Source organism: Danio aesculapii, chromosome 20 (assembly GCF_903798145.1).
Source record: "Danio aesculapii chromosome 20, fDanAes4.1, whole genome shotgun sequence".
NCBI classification, from domain to species: domain Eukaryota; kingdom Metazoa; phylum Chordata; class Actinopteri; order Cypriniformes; family Danionidae; genus Danio; species Danio aesculapii.
In genome coordinates this window covers 55,296,824-55,317,928 of record NC_079454.1, presented here as the reverse complement: position 1 = coordinate 55,317,928, position 21,105 = coordinate 55,296,824, and the positions used below count along the sequence as shown (strand labels likewise).

Here is a 21,105-nt window from a genome sequence, read left to right as displayed (position 1 = left end):
ATGAACAGCAACACACAAATATCTTTTCAGATGAAACAATTAAAGGATTAAAATGATCCAGAAATGATGATTTTCTACATCAATATAAACACCACTGCCTCCATGCCTTCTTCACCTCAGGGGGCTTTTTCAGTTTATTCATGACGATCTGCATCTGTATAATGTTATTATTATCAGCAGTATTATTGATTATCTGCAGATTTATATCTGTTTTAATAAACACTAGTGTAGATTTGTCCAGCTGTGGGGTTTTGGAGACGTCTGCATCACCATATGGGTCATCAGAACAGGACGTGTGTGTGGATATAACTCAGTGTTTTGACCACACTTCATTATTATTGTTCATTTATTCCTTTGCTGGAGATTAGAACTGAATTTAGGAATAGTTTTGATCAAATATTTGAGCTTAACAAAGGAGATTAAATATGTGGGCTAATGGATGTGTTCAGTGGAGTGAGTCTCCACCGTTTCCTTACTCCACCAAAGTAAAGGAGTAAAGTAAAGGAGTAAAGTAAAGAGAAAGTAAAGAGGCTGAATGGAGGAGGCTGGTTCTTTATCCTCGCGCTGCAGATGCTCTGTTTAACTGTTTTCTCGCTAGTGAAGCGTTCAGTTTTTACACTTACACCATGATGCGACATAACTGACTCTTAAAGGGAATGAGAGACGAGACTCTGATTGGTTTAATGCACGTTATGCTCAAAACACACCCAGAACTCATTAAGAGAATAAGCACAACCCTGTTAGACCATGCACCGGGTGCAGAGCGGATTTATCTAAAAATAGCAAAAGTTGATTCAGAGACGCCCTTAATGCTTTTGCTCCATTAGCTTTAGACTTTGCGCCTAGATTAGAGCCCGAAAGTAGCTTCTAATTAGCTGATTTAGGACAAAATCCTAATAACAGTGGGCATGTCAGTCCGTAATGTTGGTCTACTACAATTTTACTCTAAGGCCCCGTTTATACTGCAGTTAAATGTGACCGAATTCAGATTTTTTTGCTCATATGTGACACAGATCGGATCTGTTCTATGACCGTGTAAACATGAAATAAACGCATGCATTCGGATATTCAGAGATGGGTTTCAGGCCTCCTTCATATGTGGAAATAAATCAGATATAAATCAGATATGTGACGATGCGACTATCATGTAAACAGGCAGATCAGATTTATTGAGGCATTCCTTTATGTACATCATTAAACTTGCAACGTTGTGGTGCTTCTCCGTAACGTAGAAGGAAGAGCTTGTGTGGAGACGCCGACGTGGTAAACAACAACAACAGAGGAAACATGGAGGAGGAAAATGGTGAGTGGTCGACGGCAGAAGTTACCTGCCTTCTTGCCCTGTGGGGAGATGAGTCAGTGGAGGACACCATATATAAACTATAGGCGCAAGCTGTGACGACAACCCTTTCCCTCCTCCTCCACCTCAAAGTCACTTTAAAGTTGGGTGAACTTTGCATATTTCGCAGAGCTAAAAGCAAGACGAGGGCTGTTTCTCAATATGCGTTCTTCATCATCAACAGCCAAAGTGCAGTTCCAATAAACGAATTACCAACCTACATCACACATGACGTCATATGGGTCCCCGGTAGCAAAAAGAAACCGGGTGGCAATTGTAAACATGTGGTGTTGTGCGGTAGGATGCCAAAATCAAAACTTAACTTTTACCGTACACCACACTGCTTTAATGCCAATGGCAGACGTCTTTAGCTAAAAGAGAGCTGAATGGAGTGAGGAGCTAATTATAAATGCTGGACTCTGCAGTTCTCATGTCATATCAGTTAAGTTCACGCTATGCTGAATCAGACACATTGGCTGCTAATATGATTTCGCTATTTAGAGTTTGCAAATAATACTTTACTCTGAGAAAGTCTGAATGTGCGAATATAAAACCAACTTTACCTCTATGTGTAAGTTCACCTTCCCTGCTGTACAGGTGCAGTTCACTGTCAGAATGCAGGTGTTCTGCATGTTGATGATTACCCAGGCCTAGTATATCTCCGTCTTCTTTCCTTGTCTTTGGCTAGGCAGAACCTCTGTGTTTAGCTCTATATAGTGTTGAATCTGGTCATCATGGAGCATTATTTCCTGCACATGACCACACATCTTGTTAAAACACTTGGAGCTTCATTGAGATTGTATATTTGGGGGTGGATGCTTGGTCATTTGGTCTTATCCGATATTTATTGGGAGCGTGCTATCGCTAATGGAGCTATAAGACGAACGCCGCTCACTTTAACGTTAATTTTGCTGAATCACTGTGCTTATCACTGGGTGACGAGCTGTTATAATACACTGTAAGCGTTATGTCAATAATATATATATATATATATATATATATATATATATATATATATATATATATATATATATATATATATATATATATATATATATATAATATGTAATCAATATGTCTTATTTCTAAGACAACAGCAAACTCTGTACCGCATCAGATGTCATTCCCTTGCTGTAAATGCTAGCATTCCTGTTTTTTTTCTGCTACCTCCCTGCGCGCGCGCGCCCTGAATGTTTACAAACATGGTAATTCATCAATACTCAAGACCGCAAGAACAGAGGACGTGTGAAACTTCCCGGATGTGTTCTTGATATCGAGGACGCACCGATGCAGACTTGAGCACCGATCTTGCTCTAGAAGTCCCAGAAGTCATTGCGACTGGAGGGGGGAAGCGCAGCATTTTATATAGATTTATTATTAAAGTTCAGAGATATCACTGATTTATCTCAGGAGCTTCTCTAAATGAGACGGTCACAGTAAACATTACCATGGACATCTTAATAAAGGAATAAACACATTAAGGCTGTTTATTTGCTGAAATTCGCATTAAATTTTTTTTATTTATATTGTGCAACGTATATTTATAATGTTTTCATGAGTATATATTGTGAAAAGGGGAAAACAGTAAATCTTTGTATGAATGCTGTAATGTTGAAATAATTTACAATAAAAAAAAAATGGATGAAGGTCATGTGACCATCAGGAAAAACGCAGCATCTCATTTCTCAGAGGACGCGTGCTCTGTTCTCGCGGTCTCCTGAGTTCGTTTTTCTGAGGACACTCGGCAAGACCGGTCTCCACAAGAACGCAAGTTCATTCTCTGTGTTGTTGGTATTAAGAAACATCCATAATCTTCCATTGTGTCTAGTGTGGCGCAGATGCTAGAACCTGCCTTTATGCATGTGTGACGTCGTAAATTGTATGGCAAGTGTGAACACATGAATCAGATATGGGTCACAGGGGTGGATTTAACCAATAAGCGAGGTAAGAGGCCTCTTAGGGCACCAGGAAATCTGGAGGCTCCCAATAAACATCTAGAAGCATAAGTTATACCTATAAACAATAAATCACATCGTTTTCTATCATATTTTGTATGGAGAGTCAAGCAAATACAAGTTTAACAATTAAATATTATTTAATATAAATTAAAATATATTATTATAATAATTTTGTTATGTAATAATAATATCATAAATTATAATTATTACATCTGCACAAATTCATCCACCAGCCCTCAATCATAGAGTAGCGGTCAAATTGATAATAATATACATATTGATTATTTGTAATATTAAATGTAGAGATTTAATTAAGATAGAACATAGAAAATACGTTTTATGTGATATAAAACATCTAAATAAATAAAAGTGTCCACATGTTTTCAGTTTATATGTGGTGGTGAATTGCATTATGGGATGTTGATATCTGCTCTGTCCACTACTGATGTTGAAAATTCAACTCTACACTTTAACAGTGACTTTTATTGACATTTTAGTGGTTTGAAATAAAATAAGAAATAATATCAGGAGAATTAATTAAATTAGAATAAATATTACATAATTAGAAGGTTTCTGTAGTGTAATATACAACCTTAGCTCAGGCGATATAGCACTGCAGACTATTGCACATGCTCACTCATTACAAGGTTAAACGCTGTTGAAGGAAAGATGAAGATGTGAGTGTGTTTTATCTTCTGTTCGTTCATTTACTGTTTCACTGAAGCGGATCTGATGCTAACGGAGCGTCTCGTCCTCCTCCTCATATATTAAACACTGTAATTAAAGCCGTTTATTCTGCGTTTACGACACATCTGATGATCTCAGTGCACAGAAAACACCATCATATCAGCTCAAACACTGTATTAGTGAATAATACACACTCACTGTGAAGCAGAGAGTGCATTAAACATCAGGTGTGCAGTATGTTTTAATAATTCACCCTCCTGGAGTGTGTTATTCAGCTTAATCTAGAGTTCTGAGGAGATTTTTTGACTGTGAAATAACTCAGCGGAGGGATACGGAGCCGCTCTAAACCTGCCGGGACTACTTTAGCTGTGCCTTTATCTGACAATAACCAAACACCTGAGAGAGGGAGGAGTGAGTGTGTGTCTGTAAGAGTGTGTGTGTGAGTGTGTGTCTGTGTGACAGAGTGTGAGTATTTGTGTATGTCTGTGAGTGTGTTTTAGTGTTTGTGTGTCTCTTTTTGAGAAAGTGTGTGTGACGGTGTGTATATATTAGTGTGATTAAATGTGTCAGAGTGTGTGTGTGTGTGTGTGTGAGAGAGATTTCTGATTGCTGTAGTGTGTGTATCGGTGTCAGAGTGTGTGTGTGTTTCAGTATGTGTGTGTTATTTCTGATTGCTGTAGTGTGTTTGTGTATCTGTGTGAGAGTGGGTCTGTGTGTCACTGTGTGTATTATTTCTGATAGCTGTACTGTGTGTGTGTGATTATAAGTACAGTATCTGTCTGTGTGTGTGTGTTAGTGAGTGTGTTCGAGTGTAGCTGTGTGTGCATAAGTGTGTAAATGTGTGTTTGTGTATCTGTGTCTGAGAGTGTGTATATCTGTGATTATGTGTGTGTTTCTGATTGCTGTAGTGTGTTGGATGTATCAGTGTGTGTGTGTTTCTGATTGCTGCAGTGTGTTTGTAACAGTCCTCCAGCAGTAAGGAAGCAGTGCTCAGGACGACTTCCTGTCTGGATTGTTTGCTATAAAGATGTGCCTCAGTACAGAACAAAGCCGTTGCTGCATCGCCACGGAAACACTTCCTGAGAAACCGCGAGTCAGCCGGAACACACACACACACACGCGCTAACAACAACAAACACCAGCTAGCAGTAGCACTGGCTAAATCAAGTTATGCTCTGATGACCCTTGAGTCCCTTTATTCATCTAGGGTCGCCACAGTGGAATGAACCGCCAACTATTCCAGCATATGGTTTACACAGTGGATGCCCTTCCAGCTGCAACCCATCATTGGGAAACACCCACACACACTATGGCCAATTTAGTTGATCAATTCCCCTATAGTGCATGTGTTTGGACTGTGGGGGAAACCGGAGCACCCGGAGGAAACCCACACCAACACGGGGAGAACATGCAAACTCCACAAAGAACCACCAACTGACCCAGCTGGGACTCGAACCAGGGACCTTCTTGCTGTGAGGCCACAGTGCTAACCACTAAGCCACCGTGACGCCCTTACTAAAGGTTGTCGTCACTCAAAATAAATGAAATGTTTACAGAATACAGAAATTCAGCTACGCACTAAAAATACGCCACTTCTGAACGTTCAGAAAACACGCCATTTACTGCGATATCATGATTTGAAATATCATGTTATTACTATGTTAAGACGCCATCTACATTGTAAAAATGCTAAAAAATAACAATAAAGAAGATACCGAGTAAACGTTACGCATTCCGCGGATCGAAAATAAAGTAAACAATTTCAGAAAAGAAGCTAAAGATCTCGTTTAGTGCATCTGGCTCACTGCAGCTCTCTGATTGGTTGAGCTCTCTGTGGAGCATCATGGGTAACGTAGTTTTACTGCATAAAGTCCATGTGTCAGCACAACTGTTTTATGATTAGTTGATTAATATGCGGGGTGACATGGTGGCTCAGTGGTTGACACTGTGGCCTCACAGCAAGAAGGTTGCTGGTTTGAGCCTTGCCTGGGTCAGTTGGTGTTTCTGTGTGGAGTTTGCATGTTCTCCCCGTGTTGGTGTGGGTTTCCTCCGGGTGCTCCGGTTTCCCCCACAGTCCAAACACATGCGCTATAGGGGAATTGATTAACTAAACTGGCCGTAGTGTATGAGTGTGTGTATGAATGTGTGTGTGTGGGTGTTTCCCAGTACTGGGCATCCACTGTGTAAAGCAGGGGTCACCAAACTTGTTCCTGGAGGGCCGGTGTCCTGCAGATTTTAGCTCCAACCCTGATCAAACACACCTGAACAAGCTAATTAGGGTCTTACTAGGTATATTTGAAACACCCAGGCAGGTGTGTTGAGGCAAGTTGGAGCTAAACTCAGAGATTGGTGACCCCTGGTGTAAAGCATATTCTGGAATAGTTGGCGGTTCATTCCGCTGATAAATAAAGGGACTAAGCTGAAGGAAAATGAATGAATGAGATGCTCTACACACCAGTACCCGTCTTGCAAAAACTGCATTTGAATATTTCCACATGATATGGCCAAACCTGCAGGGCCAACTCCACAAATGCAGATTATCTGCTCAATAAACAACTTTCTGACGCATTTCTGTGTCTCACGCCTCCGAGTCTGAGCACCTTATACACAGGTCCATTATCCACAACACACAACACACCCATTACTGTTCAGTTCGTCATACACCGGCTCTGTTTATTGCTGAAAGTTACTTGCAGTCTTTAAAGTCCGCATGAACTGAAAGTTGCGACTGTTTTTTCCTCATTGTGACGCAGTTACTAGAGAAATGGAATTTCATTCAGAAAGATGGGGGAAAGTTGTGGGGAGAGTATTACAACCTAACAGACTCCTCCTCCTCACCGTTTCTGTTTGCTGTTAGAACTGACAGCTGGAGGGGGCGTGGTTAAATGTGTTAGCCACGCCCAATACCTCAGACAGACCTGACCTAGACAATTTAACTGAAAACAAACGGGAAGAGCATTTGCAGACTTTAAATTAAGATGACAAGAGCAACCCATTCTGTTTTTATTATGGACACGCACAGATGAATTGTCCACCGCTAAACTGGCAATGTGAGCTAACCCAATCAATATGGTTAGTACAGACTTTAAATGAACTAGGCAAAACATTAAACAAAAGAAATACTAATTATTAATAAATAAATAAAGGTAAAGAGTGAATATACTGAATATAAGGTTATAGTTCAGGTTAAATAAAAATAAAAAGAATATAAAAGTTTGGGTTAGTGTATGTAAAACAAAAGTCAATAATTATAATATGCGAATGCCCTTCCAGCTGCAACCCAGTACAGGGAAAAACTCATACACACTATGGCCAATTTAGTTAATCAATTCCCCTATAGCGCATGTGTTTGGACTGTGGGGGAAACCAGAGCACCTGGAGGAAACCCACACCAACACGGGGAGAACATGCAAACTCCACACAGAAACACCAACTGACCCAGTCAGGACTTAAACCAGAGACCTTCTTGATTCGAGGGCACAGTGCTAACCACTGAGCTACTCTATTCAGAATCTGAGGTTTGAAAAAGAAAATGTAATTGAGAAAAAAACACATTTATCCTAATGATCTTTGGCATAGAAAATAAACTGCAACTGTAGGCTATTTCTACAACTTAAGCCAGATTTTGTGCTCCAGGGTAATAAATAAAGGTCAGAATGTACATATGGACATTACTTCACACATTATTTTGCCTTTTTTTGTTTACTAATAATCATCTGCTATTAATATGCTTTAATCAATCACGCTAATTCATTTAAAGCAGGGGTGTCCAAACTCGGTCCTGGAGGGCCAGTGTCCTGCAGATTTTAGCTCCAACTTGCCTCAACACACCTGCACGGATGTTTCTAGAAAGCCTAGTAAGTACTTGATTAGCTAGCCCAGATGTGTCTGATTGGGGTTGGAACTAAACTTTGCAGGACAGCGGCCCTCCAGGACCGAGCTTGGACATGCCTGATTTAAAGGGACAGATCACCTCAAAGACTATCATTTCACACTCAAGTGCTGCAAAAGGTCTCACTTTTGATTTGAGTTAAACATATTCAGAAGATCCAGTCATTAAATATTCAAATTAGAGCTCAGTCATTGGCCAAGCCTGAATTTAAAGGGGCCTTTCACACTAAAAATGTAAATCTGTCCTCATTTTCTCATCCTGCACTTACTCAAACCTATGTGAGTTTCTTTCTCCTGTTGAACACAAATGAAGATCTACTGATGGAGGAAAACAACAACAGACTTCCACTGTAGTTTTGATTTCTACTGTGGATGTCAATGGCTGCTGTTTTCTTCAGTTCATCTTGAACTTATCTTTATTTGGTGAACTGTCCCTTTAAGACTCATTTAGATCTACTTAAAAACATCCGTATTGCAGAAAACCTGTGTGAAAACAGCAGAACAGCATGGAGCCAGATCAGTCTCAAAAATAATACATTTGCAAATATTGATACATGCGCAATACAATACACATTTACAAAATCCAACTCAAATTAAAAACACAATTCATAAATACACTAATTATAATTGTCAATTTTCCACAAACTAATTGGATTTGCGCATTTATGAATTGTATTTTGAATATACGAATTGTTTTGAATTTCAGAATTGAATGTGCGAATTTACAAATTGTGTTTTGAATTTACGAAATGCTTTGTGTATTTAAGAATTGTTTTGAATTTACGAAGTGGTTTTGCATATTTACCAACTGCGTTTTGACACTACAAATTGTGTTTTGAATTGACGAATTGCTTTTTGTGTATTTAAGAATTGTTTTGAACTTACGAAATGGATTTGCATATTTATGAACGTTTTTTTTACATTTACGAATTGTGTTTTGAATTGACAAATTAGATTTGCATATTGACCAACTGTGTTTTGACACTTCGAATTGTTTTGAATTTGTGAATTGGATTTGTACGTTTATGAATTGTGTTTTGAATTTTTAAATTGTGTTTTAAATTTACGAACTGTATTTTGAATTAACGAATTGGATTTGCACATTTACCAACTGCATTTTGACACTACAAATTGTGTATTGAATTTTCGAATTTGCGTATTTATGAACTGTTTTTTTTGAAGTTACGAATTGTGTTTTAAATTTAAGAACTGGATTTGCATATTTACCAACTGTGTTGACACTACGAATTGTGTTTTGTGTATTTACAGTGTTTTGAATTTACAAATTCAATTTTGTAAACGGAAGCGCTGCATCAATTTTAATTTGTAAATGTATTATTTCTTGAGACTGATCTGGCTCCATATAAATGCTCTGATCTGAGATCTGTGGTGAACTTTAAAACACCGACGTCATGGTTAACACTCCGCAAGAACAGACAGCCATCATGGATAGAGATATAGATTTTATTATTTCTTCAGCATAACAAATAAAGTCAAATTAACAAAAGATAGCATTTATCGTTAATGTCGTTTGAGGAGAAAAATTAAGTGGAAAAAAGAGGCTCGGTGTGATTTGTGCAGTTTGAGGAGAGTCGAAACCAGAATCCTGATGGGTTAACATGAATATATATTAGTCAAAATAATTAATCATAAAAATCAAAATTGAAATAGCCCAAATCCACAGCTGGAGCAGCTCAGTGAAGCTGGGCTGAAACGAAAGCAAACGCTCCTTCATGGAAAACGAGACGTTTTTCTGCTTGGCGTTTATTGTTGCGTTTATTTCGCCGCTCTCCGTACATTCGTTAAACGTGATGGCACAGAGGTAAACAAACAAGCTGCCATTTTCCGCATCTCCAGACACGAAGGACGAAAGTAACACTCCACATTCAGACGTAACAATAGAAACATCGCGTTACATGATGGCGATCAATCAAACGAAACGAAAGAAAGTTATTGGTTAATTGCTTCTAGTTTGCGTGGGTTTCCGATGACGTTAGGATTTGTAATTGGACGTGAGCCAGGTGAGCCCTTCGTAGAGTCCGTCGCCGGTCGTCGCGCAGGACGGCTGAACGTACCAGTTGCGATCTCGGATGCGCGTTAGGCCAAGCTTCTCCTGGATCTCGTGTGGCTTCATGGCGTCCGGAAGGTCTTGTTTGTTGGCGAAGATCAGGATAATGGCGTCGCGCATCTCGCGATCATTAATAATGCGGTGAAGCTCCTGCCGAGCCTCATCGATGCGGTCGCGATCCGCACAGTCCACCACAAAAATTAGGCCCTGCGTGCCGGTGTAGTAGTGCCGCCACAGAGGACGGATCTTATCCTGACCGCCGACATCCCAGACGTTGAACTTGACGTTCTTATACGTGACAGTCTCTACGTTGAAGCCCACCGTCGGGATGGTCGTAACCGACTGGCCCAGTTTGAGCTTGTATAGAATCGTCGTCTTTCCAGCGGCGTCAAGTCCGAGCATCAATATTCTCATCTCCTTGTTGCCGAAGATCTTGGATAGCATCTTCCCCATGGTGTTGGCTGGGCATAAATCACGATAAACTTCGGAAACGTTGAAATAAAAATAATAAAAAAAATACAGAAATGACTGGAGAGAGTGCAAAACTTGGTCGCTTTTCCGATGTGTTTATAGAGAGTATGTGCTAATGAAGGTGCATAGAGAAGAAGCCCGCGGGTGGAGATGCTCTGAAGCCGTCTTCCGGTGCACGGATCCGGCACGTTCTGTCGGACTTCCGCCTGGAGCTCCGCGTTTCCGGCCACTGTACATTCCCTCAGATATTCATGCCGACCGGCCTCTTCTGGCCCTGGAAAACACACACACACACACACACACACACACACACACACACACACACGCGCACACACAGCTCAACTTTGCGCCTCTACTTTCCTCCATTAACCGTAACGTTCGCTGAACGGGCGGTTTTACCTCATTTGTCGGCCCCCTCGCGCACACCGGGCTCTGTTCGGTCCCGCTCGCCTCTCCGGTCGCGCTGCTGCTGCTGTCGGTGTTTCCGTTACCGGAAAAGGTGCGGACCTTCAGCCGCCACTTCCTCTGTTTCTCGCTCAGGCGCACTGCGCTATTTGACATTCGTGCTCCCTGAATCTACTACGGTGAAGGCTCTGCTTTCAATATTCATGACGCGCGCTTGTGTGATTGGCTGTAGAGCGGCAGCGTCATCATCCGTTTAATATTCAAACACACTGAGCTTTGCTCGATTATATGTAGGACTTTGTTAATATTCATGACACAAATTAAATATTTCAGATGTATGTAAGTATTAACGCGGACTCCCAGCAATCAAATAATTAATTCTAATAAAAGCCGCGTGAGCTAATTAATATTCATAAGAACCTTCGCCATAGTATAATCGCGCAAGCCGCTCTAGATGAAATGGACGCCATTAAGGATCGAGGGAATCATGTTGTTTTAGTTTTTACCTTGTTTAAATGGTTCAGATGTGATGTTTGCAGCATGATTCCAGCGCTTCCACCTGAGGAGTTTGTGTATATTTTACCGCGCTTCCTGTCCAGAAAACCGCCTGATCGGTGGCGTCATTTGACGTCGTGGGGGCGGGGCTGGTCGAGTTTAAATAATGCCTGGTTTAAATAAAACAGCCTTCACAGCCAGATGCAGACTGCAGAAATACATTTGTCTGCGGGGTTTTTTTTGAGAGAGGAAGGGCCTGTAGGAGATCCATCAACCAGCAGCAGATATGAGCAGCTGCTGATTCACTGTAGGATTCTGAAGTTGGAGTAAGAAGTAAAAAAGATCTACTAATAGCCACAGTGTGCCTGTCAATAATGCACCATCAGGCCCAGTACATCTCTGTCAACAGATAAACTCCTGCCTTCCCTTTTGAATATCTTTAATTTATACCTTTTATTTCTAAGTTTTGAAGCTGACATTATAATCACAATAAACTACATTTTTGGCTAAAACTTTATGAATAATACATTCATTTTTCTTCAGCTTAATTTCTGTTTTCATCAGGGGTCACCACAGCGGAATGAACCACCAACTTATGAATAATACTTACTGTATATATATTTTTTGTTAACGCTAGTCTATTAAATACTGTTCGTATGTGCACTCGATTAAACATCTAGTTTTGATTTTAGCAAGAGTAATTTAAACTAATTTCATCATTTTTGTACACATTTATGCACTAAACTTTTTAAAAACGTGTTGAAAGAAGGCGTGGCCTGTTGCTTGTTTTGGTACTTCAAATGGTGCGTCTTTAAATAAAAGTTATTCCACAAATTACCTAAATGTGCAATGTTGATTTTGAAACTGAGTAAAAGCGAGTCTAACAATGAAAATCATAGGAAAAAAATGCACACGTTTGTTTTAAATATTATAATGTCTGAATGAAAATACACTTCATAATTATTTCCCAAACGAGGTAAACAACTTCAAACATTTGTGAGCTTGAATATAATTTTTATGAATTTAATAGCCATTACAAGTGCAAAAATGTATAGTTTACTATCTCCGATTTTAAAAATAAATGAACAATACATGAGCATCCAGTGTTCAATGTAGTCATTTTGTTAACGAAGCTCTGAAATGTACATTTTATTACATGTTTGGCTTTTGACAAGTGCTGTACAAATAACTTTAAATGGATAATATTCCAGAAACACCTGTGGGAATTCTGAGTACATTACATGACTTTAATCCCTTTAGCAGTTAAAAACTAAAATCTACCGTTCTAATTGTGTTTCCCCATAATGATTGTTTTATTCATGTTAAAACTCCAGTGAAATGTGCCATATTTATTGGATGTTTGATGTAATCTCAACTGAAACATGGGGGAAAGGGGCGGGGCATAGAATCGCCCCTCCCCTTTAACAAATAAGCAGCCAATAGCGTTTCCCACTGCTCTGCCAGTGAGAGTGACTGAGCTCAAGCACATCAAATGAACAGCCAATGAGAAGGGGGCGGGGCATGTCAGACACTAGAGAGCATTTGATTGGTCAGAAGATTTGATGAGAAACTATTAACTAGTATGAGACGACAAAAAAAACCCCATTCATGTGGAAGAGACAAACTGCAAACTGTAGATGATTATATCAGGTTTATCTCTTCTACATGTGAATGTTGTCTGTGTTTTGGAGACACTAGATTATAGAGATCCTTAGTATTATTACATCTAAAAAAACATTTAAATTTCACGCAACTCATGAAAGTTTCTCTACATGTGGAATAAGAACGCAGACAGGCGTTGAGCTCCTGAAGAACCTTTATTTTACGAGTGTTTATATCTCAGAGTAAATCACTGGTTTAGGAGTTTGCGTTCGGGCCCTTCTTCTTGCCGAAGGTCGGCACCACGTTGACGAAGCGCCGGTTGTACTGAATGCGGCGTTTGGCGCGACCGGTCTTCTTCTTCTTCTTCTCCTGTTTGTCCACCTGCAGGCCGAGAGAGGAAGAAACACTCGTAAACATTTCTGAAGTTAAACTATTCATATTATTTATTAAATTACATGTTTATTGCATTTTATTTTAACCATCAAGGTAATATAAAACAGTAATTATTATTTAGATTATTAAACTGCCTATTCAATTGTATTTTATTAACGTCTACGCCTCACAGCAATGTACAAACAGTAATTAGAACAAATTTACATTATTAAATTACCCATAACATGTATTTTATTAACGCCCAACCCTCACAGTAGCGTAAAAACTACAATTATAAGAAACAAATATTTATATTATTTATTAACGTACCCAATAAATTGTATTTTATTATTGTTTATTTCTCACAGTAATGTGAAAACAGTAAGAACGAAACGCATTAAATTACCAATTCAATTGTATTTTATTAACGCCTACTCCAACTGCAACAGTTACGTAAAAACAGTAATTATAATAAAAATTCCATATATTATTTATCAAGTTAAATTGTATTTTAGTACCATTTATCCCTCATAGTAATGTGAAAACAGTCATTATAACAGGAGTTATTTGCATTATTTATTAAATTACCAATTAAATTGTACTTTACAAACGCCTACCCATCACAGTAATGTAAAAACTGGTAATCACAATGAGAATTATTCATACTATTTATTAAATTATGCATTCAATCATATTTTATTAATGTTTATGCTTCACAGTAATGTCAAAACAGTAATTATATCAAGAACTATTCATTCATAAATTACTAATAATTGCATTTCATCATCGTTAATCCTTCACAGTAGTGTAAAAACTGTATTATAACAAGAATTAATTATATCACCTATTAAACGACCAATTAATTGCATTTTAATCAATTTAAACATCCACCCCTCACGTTAAAGGCCGTAATTATAATGAAATTATTCATTAAATTATCCAATACACTGTATTTTATTAATAACAGTAATTATACAGAGAATTATTCATATTGCTTATTAAATTACCCATTAAGCGTATTTGACATGTACCCCTACTCCTAAACCCCACAGCTGTGTCTCTGAGTTGAAACCGCAGTGAGAAACGTATGTAAGCTGAAGATCACAGCACTGCAGGCGGCACTTACCTTAGGTGTCTGTCCTCTTACTTTACCAGCACGAGCCAGAGAGCCGTGGACTTTACCTGAACACACACACACACACACAGGCATCTCAGAACCATGAGCAAAAACCAGTGTTCCCACTCTACACCACATGGCAAATTCACTGATCATGTCCAAATTCAAGACGCCCATGAGCAATAATGAACAGAAAAACTGGCAGCTAGTGATTCCCTCCAAAACTTGGAGGAGTTTAAGTGTTAAAGAATTAACTCAGTGTGACATATCAGGCTGTGCATTTACACACACACACACACACACATACACATACAGGAACTGGAGACTGAAACTGAAGGCCTGGTGTTTGAGAGTTGATCAGCTGCTGTAGCTCCTCCTCCTTCATCAGCTGGTGTTGTGAACGACAGACAGGAGTCCTGCACTGCAGCCAGAGGGATTCTGAGGCGTTCTCCTCCAGAACAGTGTTCAGGTCACTACTGATGCTGCTGGAGGAAAACCGGTCCTGACTCGCTCCTCCAAAACACCCCGAAGGGCTCAATAATGTTTAGCTCTGGGTACTGTGCAGGCCATGGGAGATGTTCAAATTCACTGTCATCTTCATCACACCACTCTGTCTCCAGTCCTGCAGTGTGTATCGCTGCTTTATCATCCTGATACACACCACCGCCTTCAGGATACAGTGTTTGACCCATTGGGTCACATGCTCCACCAGAATGGGTTGGTAGTCCTTGGCAGTAACCCATTGCCCATCTAAGCCAAGGGAACACCATGATACTGAGCCCAGACCATCAGTGTTCCCCCATGCTTGACTCTGGGCATCAGCAGTCTGGGTGGGACGCTTCTTTGGGGCTTCTCCACACCGTAACTCTCCTGGATGAGGGAAACACAGTGAAGGTGGACTCATCAGAGAACAGTACATGTTCCACATCGTCCACAGCTCCAGATCTTCACCGCTGCTCCACTGAAACCGGCGTTTGGCATCGGCAGGAGTGAGCAGAGGTTTAGGTCATGTATATTGACCCAGTGGAGCTCCAGACCAACAGTTCTGCTGGACACAGGAGAGTGGAGCTGCACATGTCATCCTGCAGTGAGTGGATCAGCTGAGCTCTGATGTGTTCTGGGTAAATCAGGGTTATCAGGTCATCTGCTGGATGAAGATCAGTGAAGAGTGACCAGCAGGAGGAGACATGCAGACAGAGCAGCGACAACACTACACTGACCACAGCTTCACTCTACAAACCCTGTGTGTGTGTGTGTGTGTGTGTGTGTGTGTGTGTGTGTGTGTGTGTGTGTATACCTCCCAGCAGTCTGCCAGACACCTCGAGTGTGCAGAACTCAGTGATGCCGCAGTTCAGCAGTGTGGAGTCGTCCTGTAGAGGAGCTCCAGACAGCAGGAGGATCTGATCCTCCACACACACTCCCTCTAGAGCCTCCACATGGGCCTGAACACACACACACACAATACATCTCATTTACAAAAAAACATAACAAATACACTATATCATAACGAACGAACACACACACACACACACGCGCACACACACACACACCATTCAAACATTTTAAATCAGAGAAATCCTCTGGCTTTTTGCTTTATTTACATAGTGAAGCGTGACACAATGGGGTATATGCCGAAGCATGCTAATAGGACTTTGAATTTGCCAGTAACCTGAGTTAAGCGCTTCCTTACTACTCTACTTGCTTCTGTATGCCAATGCAAATATCGGCGCATTTGAGGTCTGTTTTCTTTAAAAATCAGTGATCTCCACAGGCTGAGTGATATCTGATGTAAAGTGGGTCTCAGATTGTACACGAAGCACTGCATTAAATAACATTTCCCCCGCCATGTCTTTATAATATGAGCAGTTATTTTACCTAGTGGTGGGCAAAGCGAGGCTTCATGAAACACCGAAACAGTTGAAGCAAATGTGTCGACGCTTCGAAACGTTTCGAAACCCCACTCTACAGTGACGCCTAGTGGTCATGTTTTATGTATTGCACTGGTTCAGTGCACTCAACAGCTTTAGCACAGAATGGTTGAGCAAATTGTGGTAATAAACCCCACTTTGTGGAATCGAACCCTCAAGTGATATAGTGGAGCGGTTCGGGTTCCTGACTACCATGCGGGGATTGTTGGTTCGAATCCAGGCTGATACAGTTATTTTGAAATGCTTTAAAATCAGTTTGAGAGGCTTTGTTTCTGTATCGTTCTGTTTCAACATTGGTCTGACATCCGATTGAACACTTTGTAAATAAATATGGCTTGTTTTGGTCATAAAACAGGGTTGTTGCTAGATCAGATACAGTTGTGAACAGAAGTTAACAAGAATTATTTATATTATTCATTAAATTTCCCATTTATTGTATTTTATTAACTTCTACCCAAACTCTAAACCCAACCATCACAGTACTGTAAAATATTAATTATTGTTTTAGTTACAAAAATGATGGTAAATTGATGGTGTACCAGCAGCTGTATCATATCTAGACTACACCATAAACACTAGCATGATTAAAATACATAAAATCATGATTTTGGAGTATTTGTACAAGTCGGGATTCGAACCCAAAAGTCATTTAAAGCCTCAAACAGCACACACATGCACAGTCCACCAGGCCATACGAGACAGACACTTTCATCTGACCCTGTCAGTCAAATGCAGATTCTCCAGGTCTCGAAACGCTTCAGGACTGATCGATGCTTTGAATCGGTTTAGTCTCGTGACCAGGTGTTTCGAAACACTTTAATCACGCGACCTGGGTGTTTCGGATGATGCTTCGGTACAGTGTCTCGAAACACTTGCGCTTCGGGATCTCGACACTGTGTCGAAACGTCAGCCATCCCTAATTTTACCCCAGTATATTCAATGGAGCTTCTGCGCTAGCCTGCCGATTCTGACGGTCGCGTGCGAGTAAACGGCTTTTTGTCTCGTTTTACGCTTGAACAATTAAACGAATGCCGAAGTGTATTCAACTGAATGTATTTTACTTACATTACAACATCGATGCTGTAAAAGGAACCGTATAAAATGGAAAAAACTCACAATAACAGGTCACCGGAAGTTTATCAGTATGGGAAACACACTAGCTCGCCATATGCCCTACTGTGTCGTATCGAACCGTGATTTTTGTGAACCGTTACACCCCTATTGCTAAGTTACCAATACCACAGTCAGCTCCTCACCTGATGGACACACACCTAATTTTACATGTGGGATTGTTCCTTTTTTTTGCAAACATAGAAATGATTTGCTTCACATTAGGATAGAAACATGACTACACACGCCTCACCTTAATGTCACGGACGGTCTCATTTCCAGAGACCTCGAGTGTGTGAAGAGACTGAGCGCGCAGGAACAGCTGCATGATGAGCACTAAAACACACACATGATATACATTAACACACACGAATCACACACATTGCATTAAACTGACAAAAAAATGACTTCATATACACTGAAAGCATAACTGTGCCTAATTTAATGTTTTAAATAATCAGTGAAAACAAAATGTTATTATTTATAGTCACCGTCACATGATTATGTCATTAAATTAAACAGCACTTATTCAGAGCTGAACTCATTAAATATATCAGTGAGTAAATGATCATACTAAACACAACTCAGCTTGTAATGATGAACATATATTGTGTAAACTCTAGCAGTCTGATGGACAGTGGCAATGATACCAATATCTCAGGAATGTATAATTGAGTGTATAAATGCTTTTTATATGTCTAAACATTGTTGTTGTTCATATTTATATCATGGATAAATTGATTACACATTAAAATACGCACAGTTTGACTGAATATACACCTTGCGTGAACTAAAAATTGAAGTAACATTGGTTTAATATTCACACATTCAGACTTTGCTCCTTAATAATTTCAGAAAAGTATTCTATGTAAAATCATATTATCAGCCGATGACTATCAGAGCACAAGATTATTCAGTCGATTAAACAGTGCTGATGTTGTTTAAGTCAAACTTACCTGCGATTTCAGACCAAATATTCACAGTAGTGTAGCAAACAATATAGGGGCTGTTAAAAATGAACGAATGTGTGAATATTTAACCAACTTTACCTTAATTATTAGATCCTACAATGAGTATAATCAGTCAAACTGTGTGTATTTTAATGTGTCAGCAAGTTATCTTTGATATAATATGAAAAAACTAGATTTTTACACATGTACAAAACATTTATACACTTTCTTTAAACTTTGAAGACATGTGTATTGTTTTGCCCACAAAATTTCAATCTAAACAGGCCTTATTGTAATATATATGCGAAAGTGATACTGAATTTATAGCTAAATTGGATCTTTATGGTTTTGATTCTTTAATTAAGCTTAACGTCAGTCTGAGGATGTTTTATTCAGCTTATTGGTTTCCCTAATAAACCCTGCAGTGTTTAACACTCTAGAAGAAGTCCTGTCAGTGCTTTATTTGGTTAAACGTGAATTAACCTGCAGAATTAATCAGTGTTTTACACTAGACTCGATCCCGACACTCGTGCGCGCGCCCGTCAAACACGCGGAGCTCATACGCGCTAATAAACTCTTCAATCCTGGCGGCATTATTCCTGGTTTATGAACGCTAACCGCACATATACCTTACATCACAGCCCTAAGCCAAGAGAAATGACATTATTGACTATATGATCGGGAATATTTACAGAAATAATCGCGGGCCTTACATTGGTGATGCTTGTCGATCCACAACTGGACGAGAAAAGGACAGAGAGCATGCGCGGCGCATAGAACTCTGGGTAGAGCGACGCACACGTGACCGTCACGTGTCCATTGAGTCAACACTACCAAAGAGCATAGAATCACCAAGAGGCCACACTCTAGTGCGATGTGGGAAGCAGCCAGTAGATGGCGCGGCGGCCATTATGGAATGAAAATTCTAATAGAACAACAGCATATTATAAGTCTGTAAAATAAACTATTAAAAGTGCTGATGATTGTGATAGTAAGTGTTGTATTGTCGTCTCTCAGGTTGTATCTCAGCTTTAATGCGCCTTTGAGATAAACAAATAAAAAAACAAAGCACCTGCTGGCCATCGCGACAGCAATAAGGTCCAATGGACAGCAGATTGCTTTCACTCCAAAATGGCGGAATCCGAGGCTGGTGCTGGGCGCTGCTGTAGCACAGGAACGTTCTATTGAGTGTCGCCTCTTGGTCTAAGCTCATTGACACTACTGATGATGCACCTTTCTTTAAATGCACATAGCGTCATCATGAGGACAAACATACAAGAATAAAGAGAATAAAACTAACTGGAATGCGCATTTTCAAACACGTGACGTTCTTAGTTTGATTAGGAAAACACTGTTTATATAGTAGCAAAAGGGCTTTCTGCTAATTAAATTGCCTTAAATAACAGTATACATTAACTTTAGGAGCAAACTAGACACAAAAAGCTAATTCCCTACTAAAAAAACAGCTTAAACCAGCCTAAGCTGGTTGGCTGGTTTTAGAGGGGTTTTGGCCACTTCCAGGCTGGTTTCCAGCCATTTCCAGCCTGGTCTTAGCTGGTCAGGCTGGAAAATGACCAATTCACCTTTATTTGTATAGCGCTTATACAATGTAGATTGTGTCAAAGCAGCTTCACATAAAAAAAAAAGGTCACAGTAAATAGGAACAGTGTAGTTCAGTTTGGAGTGTTCAGTTCAGACCAGCTAAAACCACTTAAACCAGCTTGACCAGCCTAGTTTAAGCTGGACATAGCTGGTTTTGGCTGGGCTCCCAGCCTAGCTAAGCTGGTCAAGCTGGTTTTAGTTGGTCATCTCCCAGTCTGACCGGCTGGAAATGGCTGAAAACCAGCCTGGAAGTGGCCAAAACCCCTCTAAAACCAGCCAACCACCCTAGGCTGTTTTTTTCAGTAGGGTTATAAGAGATGATATAATAAATATTAAATCTAACAAACTATTTGTGCTTAATTTTAAGCTATATGATATTTATGACCCACAGAAGTACAATATTGAAGCGATAATCTTATTTCATGAACGCGTGCAACTTTTGATATACGAGATATGAAGAAAAACACTGTCAATGAAACAATGAAATTCATTCATTCTTCTTTAGCTTAGTCTCTTTATTCATCAGGGGTCACCACAGCAGAATGAACCGCCAACTATTCCAGCATGTTTTACACAGTGGATGCCCTTCCGGCCAATTTAGTTCATCAGTTCCCCTATAGCACATGTGTTTGGACTGTGGGGGAAACCGGAGCGCCCAGGGGAAACCCACGCCAACACGGGGAGAACATGCAAACTCCACAAAGAAACACCACCTGACCCAGCTGAGACTCGAACCAGCGACCTTCTTGCTATGAGGCCACAGTGCCAACCACTGAGCTACCGTGCTTCCAAAAATGAAATAAAATATTACCATTAAATCTAGACTTACAAATAATAAATGTGAATAAACCAGTGCTGGGCAAAGATTAATCACATCCAAATTACAGGTTTGTTTTGACAGTAGACATGTGTATTACAAATATTTATTATGTATTATACATAAAACAAATACTTTTTAGCAAATATATTAAAATGTATATACGTGCATCATATATATTTTATATCTAAATATAAATAACATTCCTGCTCAGACGCATGCACGTGTGCATTTAGACATACAAATTAAAAATACACATTGCACGCGCGCGCGCACACACACACACACACACA

General features: G+C 39.8%; 2 protein-coding genes across 2 annotated transcripts; both read right to left on the bottom strand.

Annotated features, from left to right (window-relative positions):
• Window positions 1-9,318: 9,318 nt before the first annotated feature.
• On the bottom strand, window positions 9,319-11,053 carry arf6a (ADP-ribosylation factor 6a). The gene is made up of 2 exons (XM_056480850.1): window positions 10,814-11,053; window positions 9,319-10,688 (listed from the first exon to the last, which is right to left on the bottom strand). Exon 2 carries the CDS (start codon window positions 10,394-10,396, stop codon window positions 9,869-9,871), a length of 528 nt encoding a protein of 175 aa, XP_056336825.1. The 5' UTR covers window positions 10,397-10,688; window positions 10,814-11,053; the 3' UTR covers window positions 9,319-9,868.
• A 2,059-nt stretch (window positions 11,054-13,112) lies between these two features.
• On the bottom strand, window positions 13,113-19,199 carry faua (FAU ubiquitin like and ribosomal protein S30 fusion a). The gene is made up of 5 exons (XM_056480855.1): window positions 19,107-19,199; window positions 17,697-17,779; window positions 15,703-15,847; window positions 14,415-14,470; window positions 13,113-13,297 (listed from the first exon to the last, which is right to left on the bottom strand). Exons 2-5 carry the CDS (start codon window positions 17,769-17,771, stop codon window positions 13,172-13,174), a joined length of 402 nt encoding a protein of 133 aa, XP_056336830.1. The 5' UTR covers window positions 17,772-17,779; window positions 19,107-19,199; the 3' UTR covers window positions 13,113-13,171.
• Between the last annotated feature and the right edge of the window lie 1,906 nt (window positions 19,200-21,105).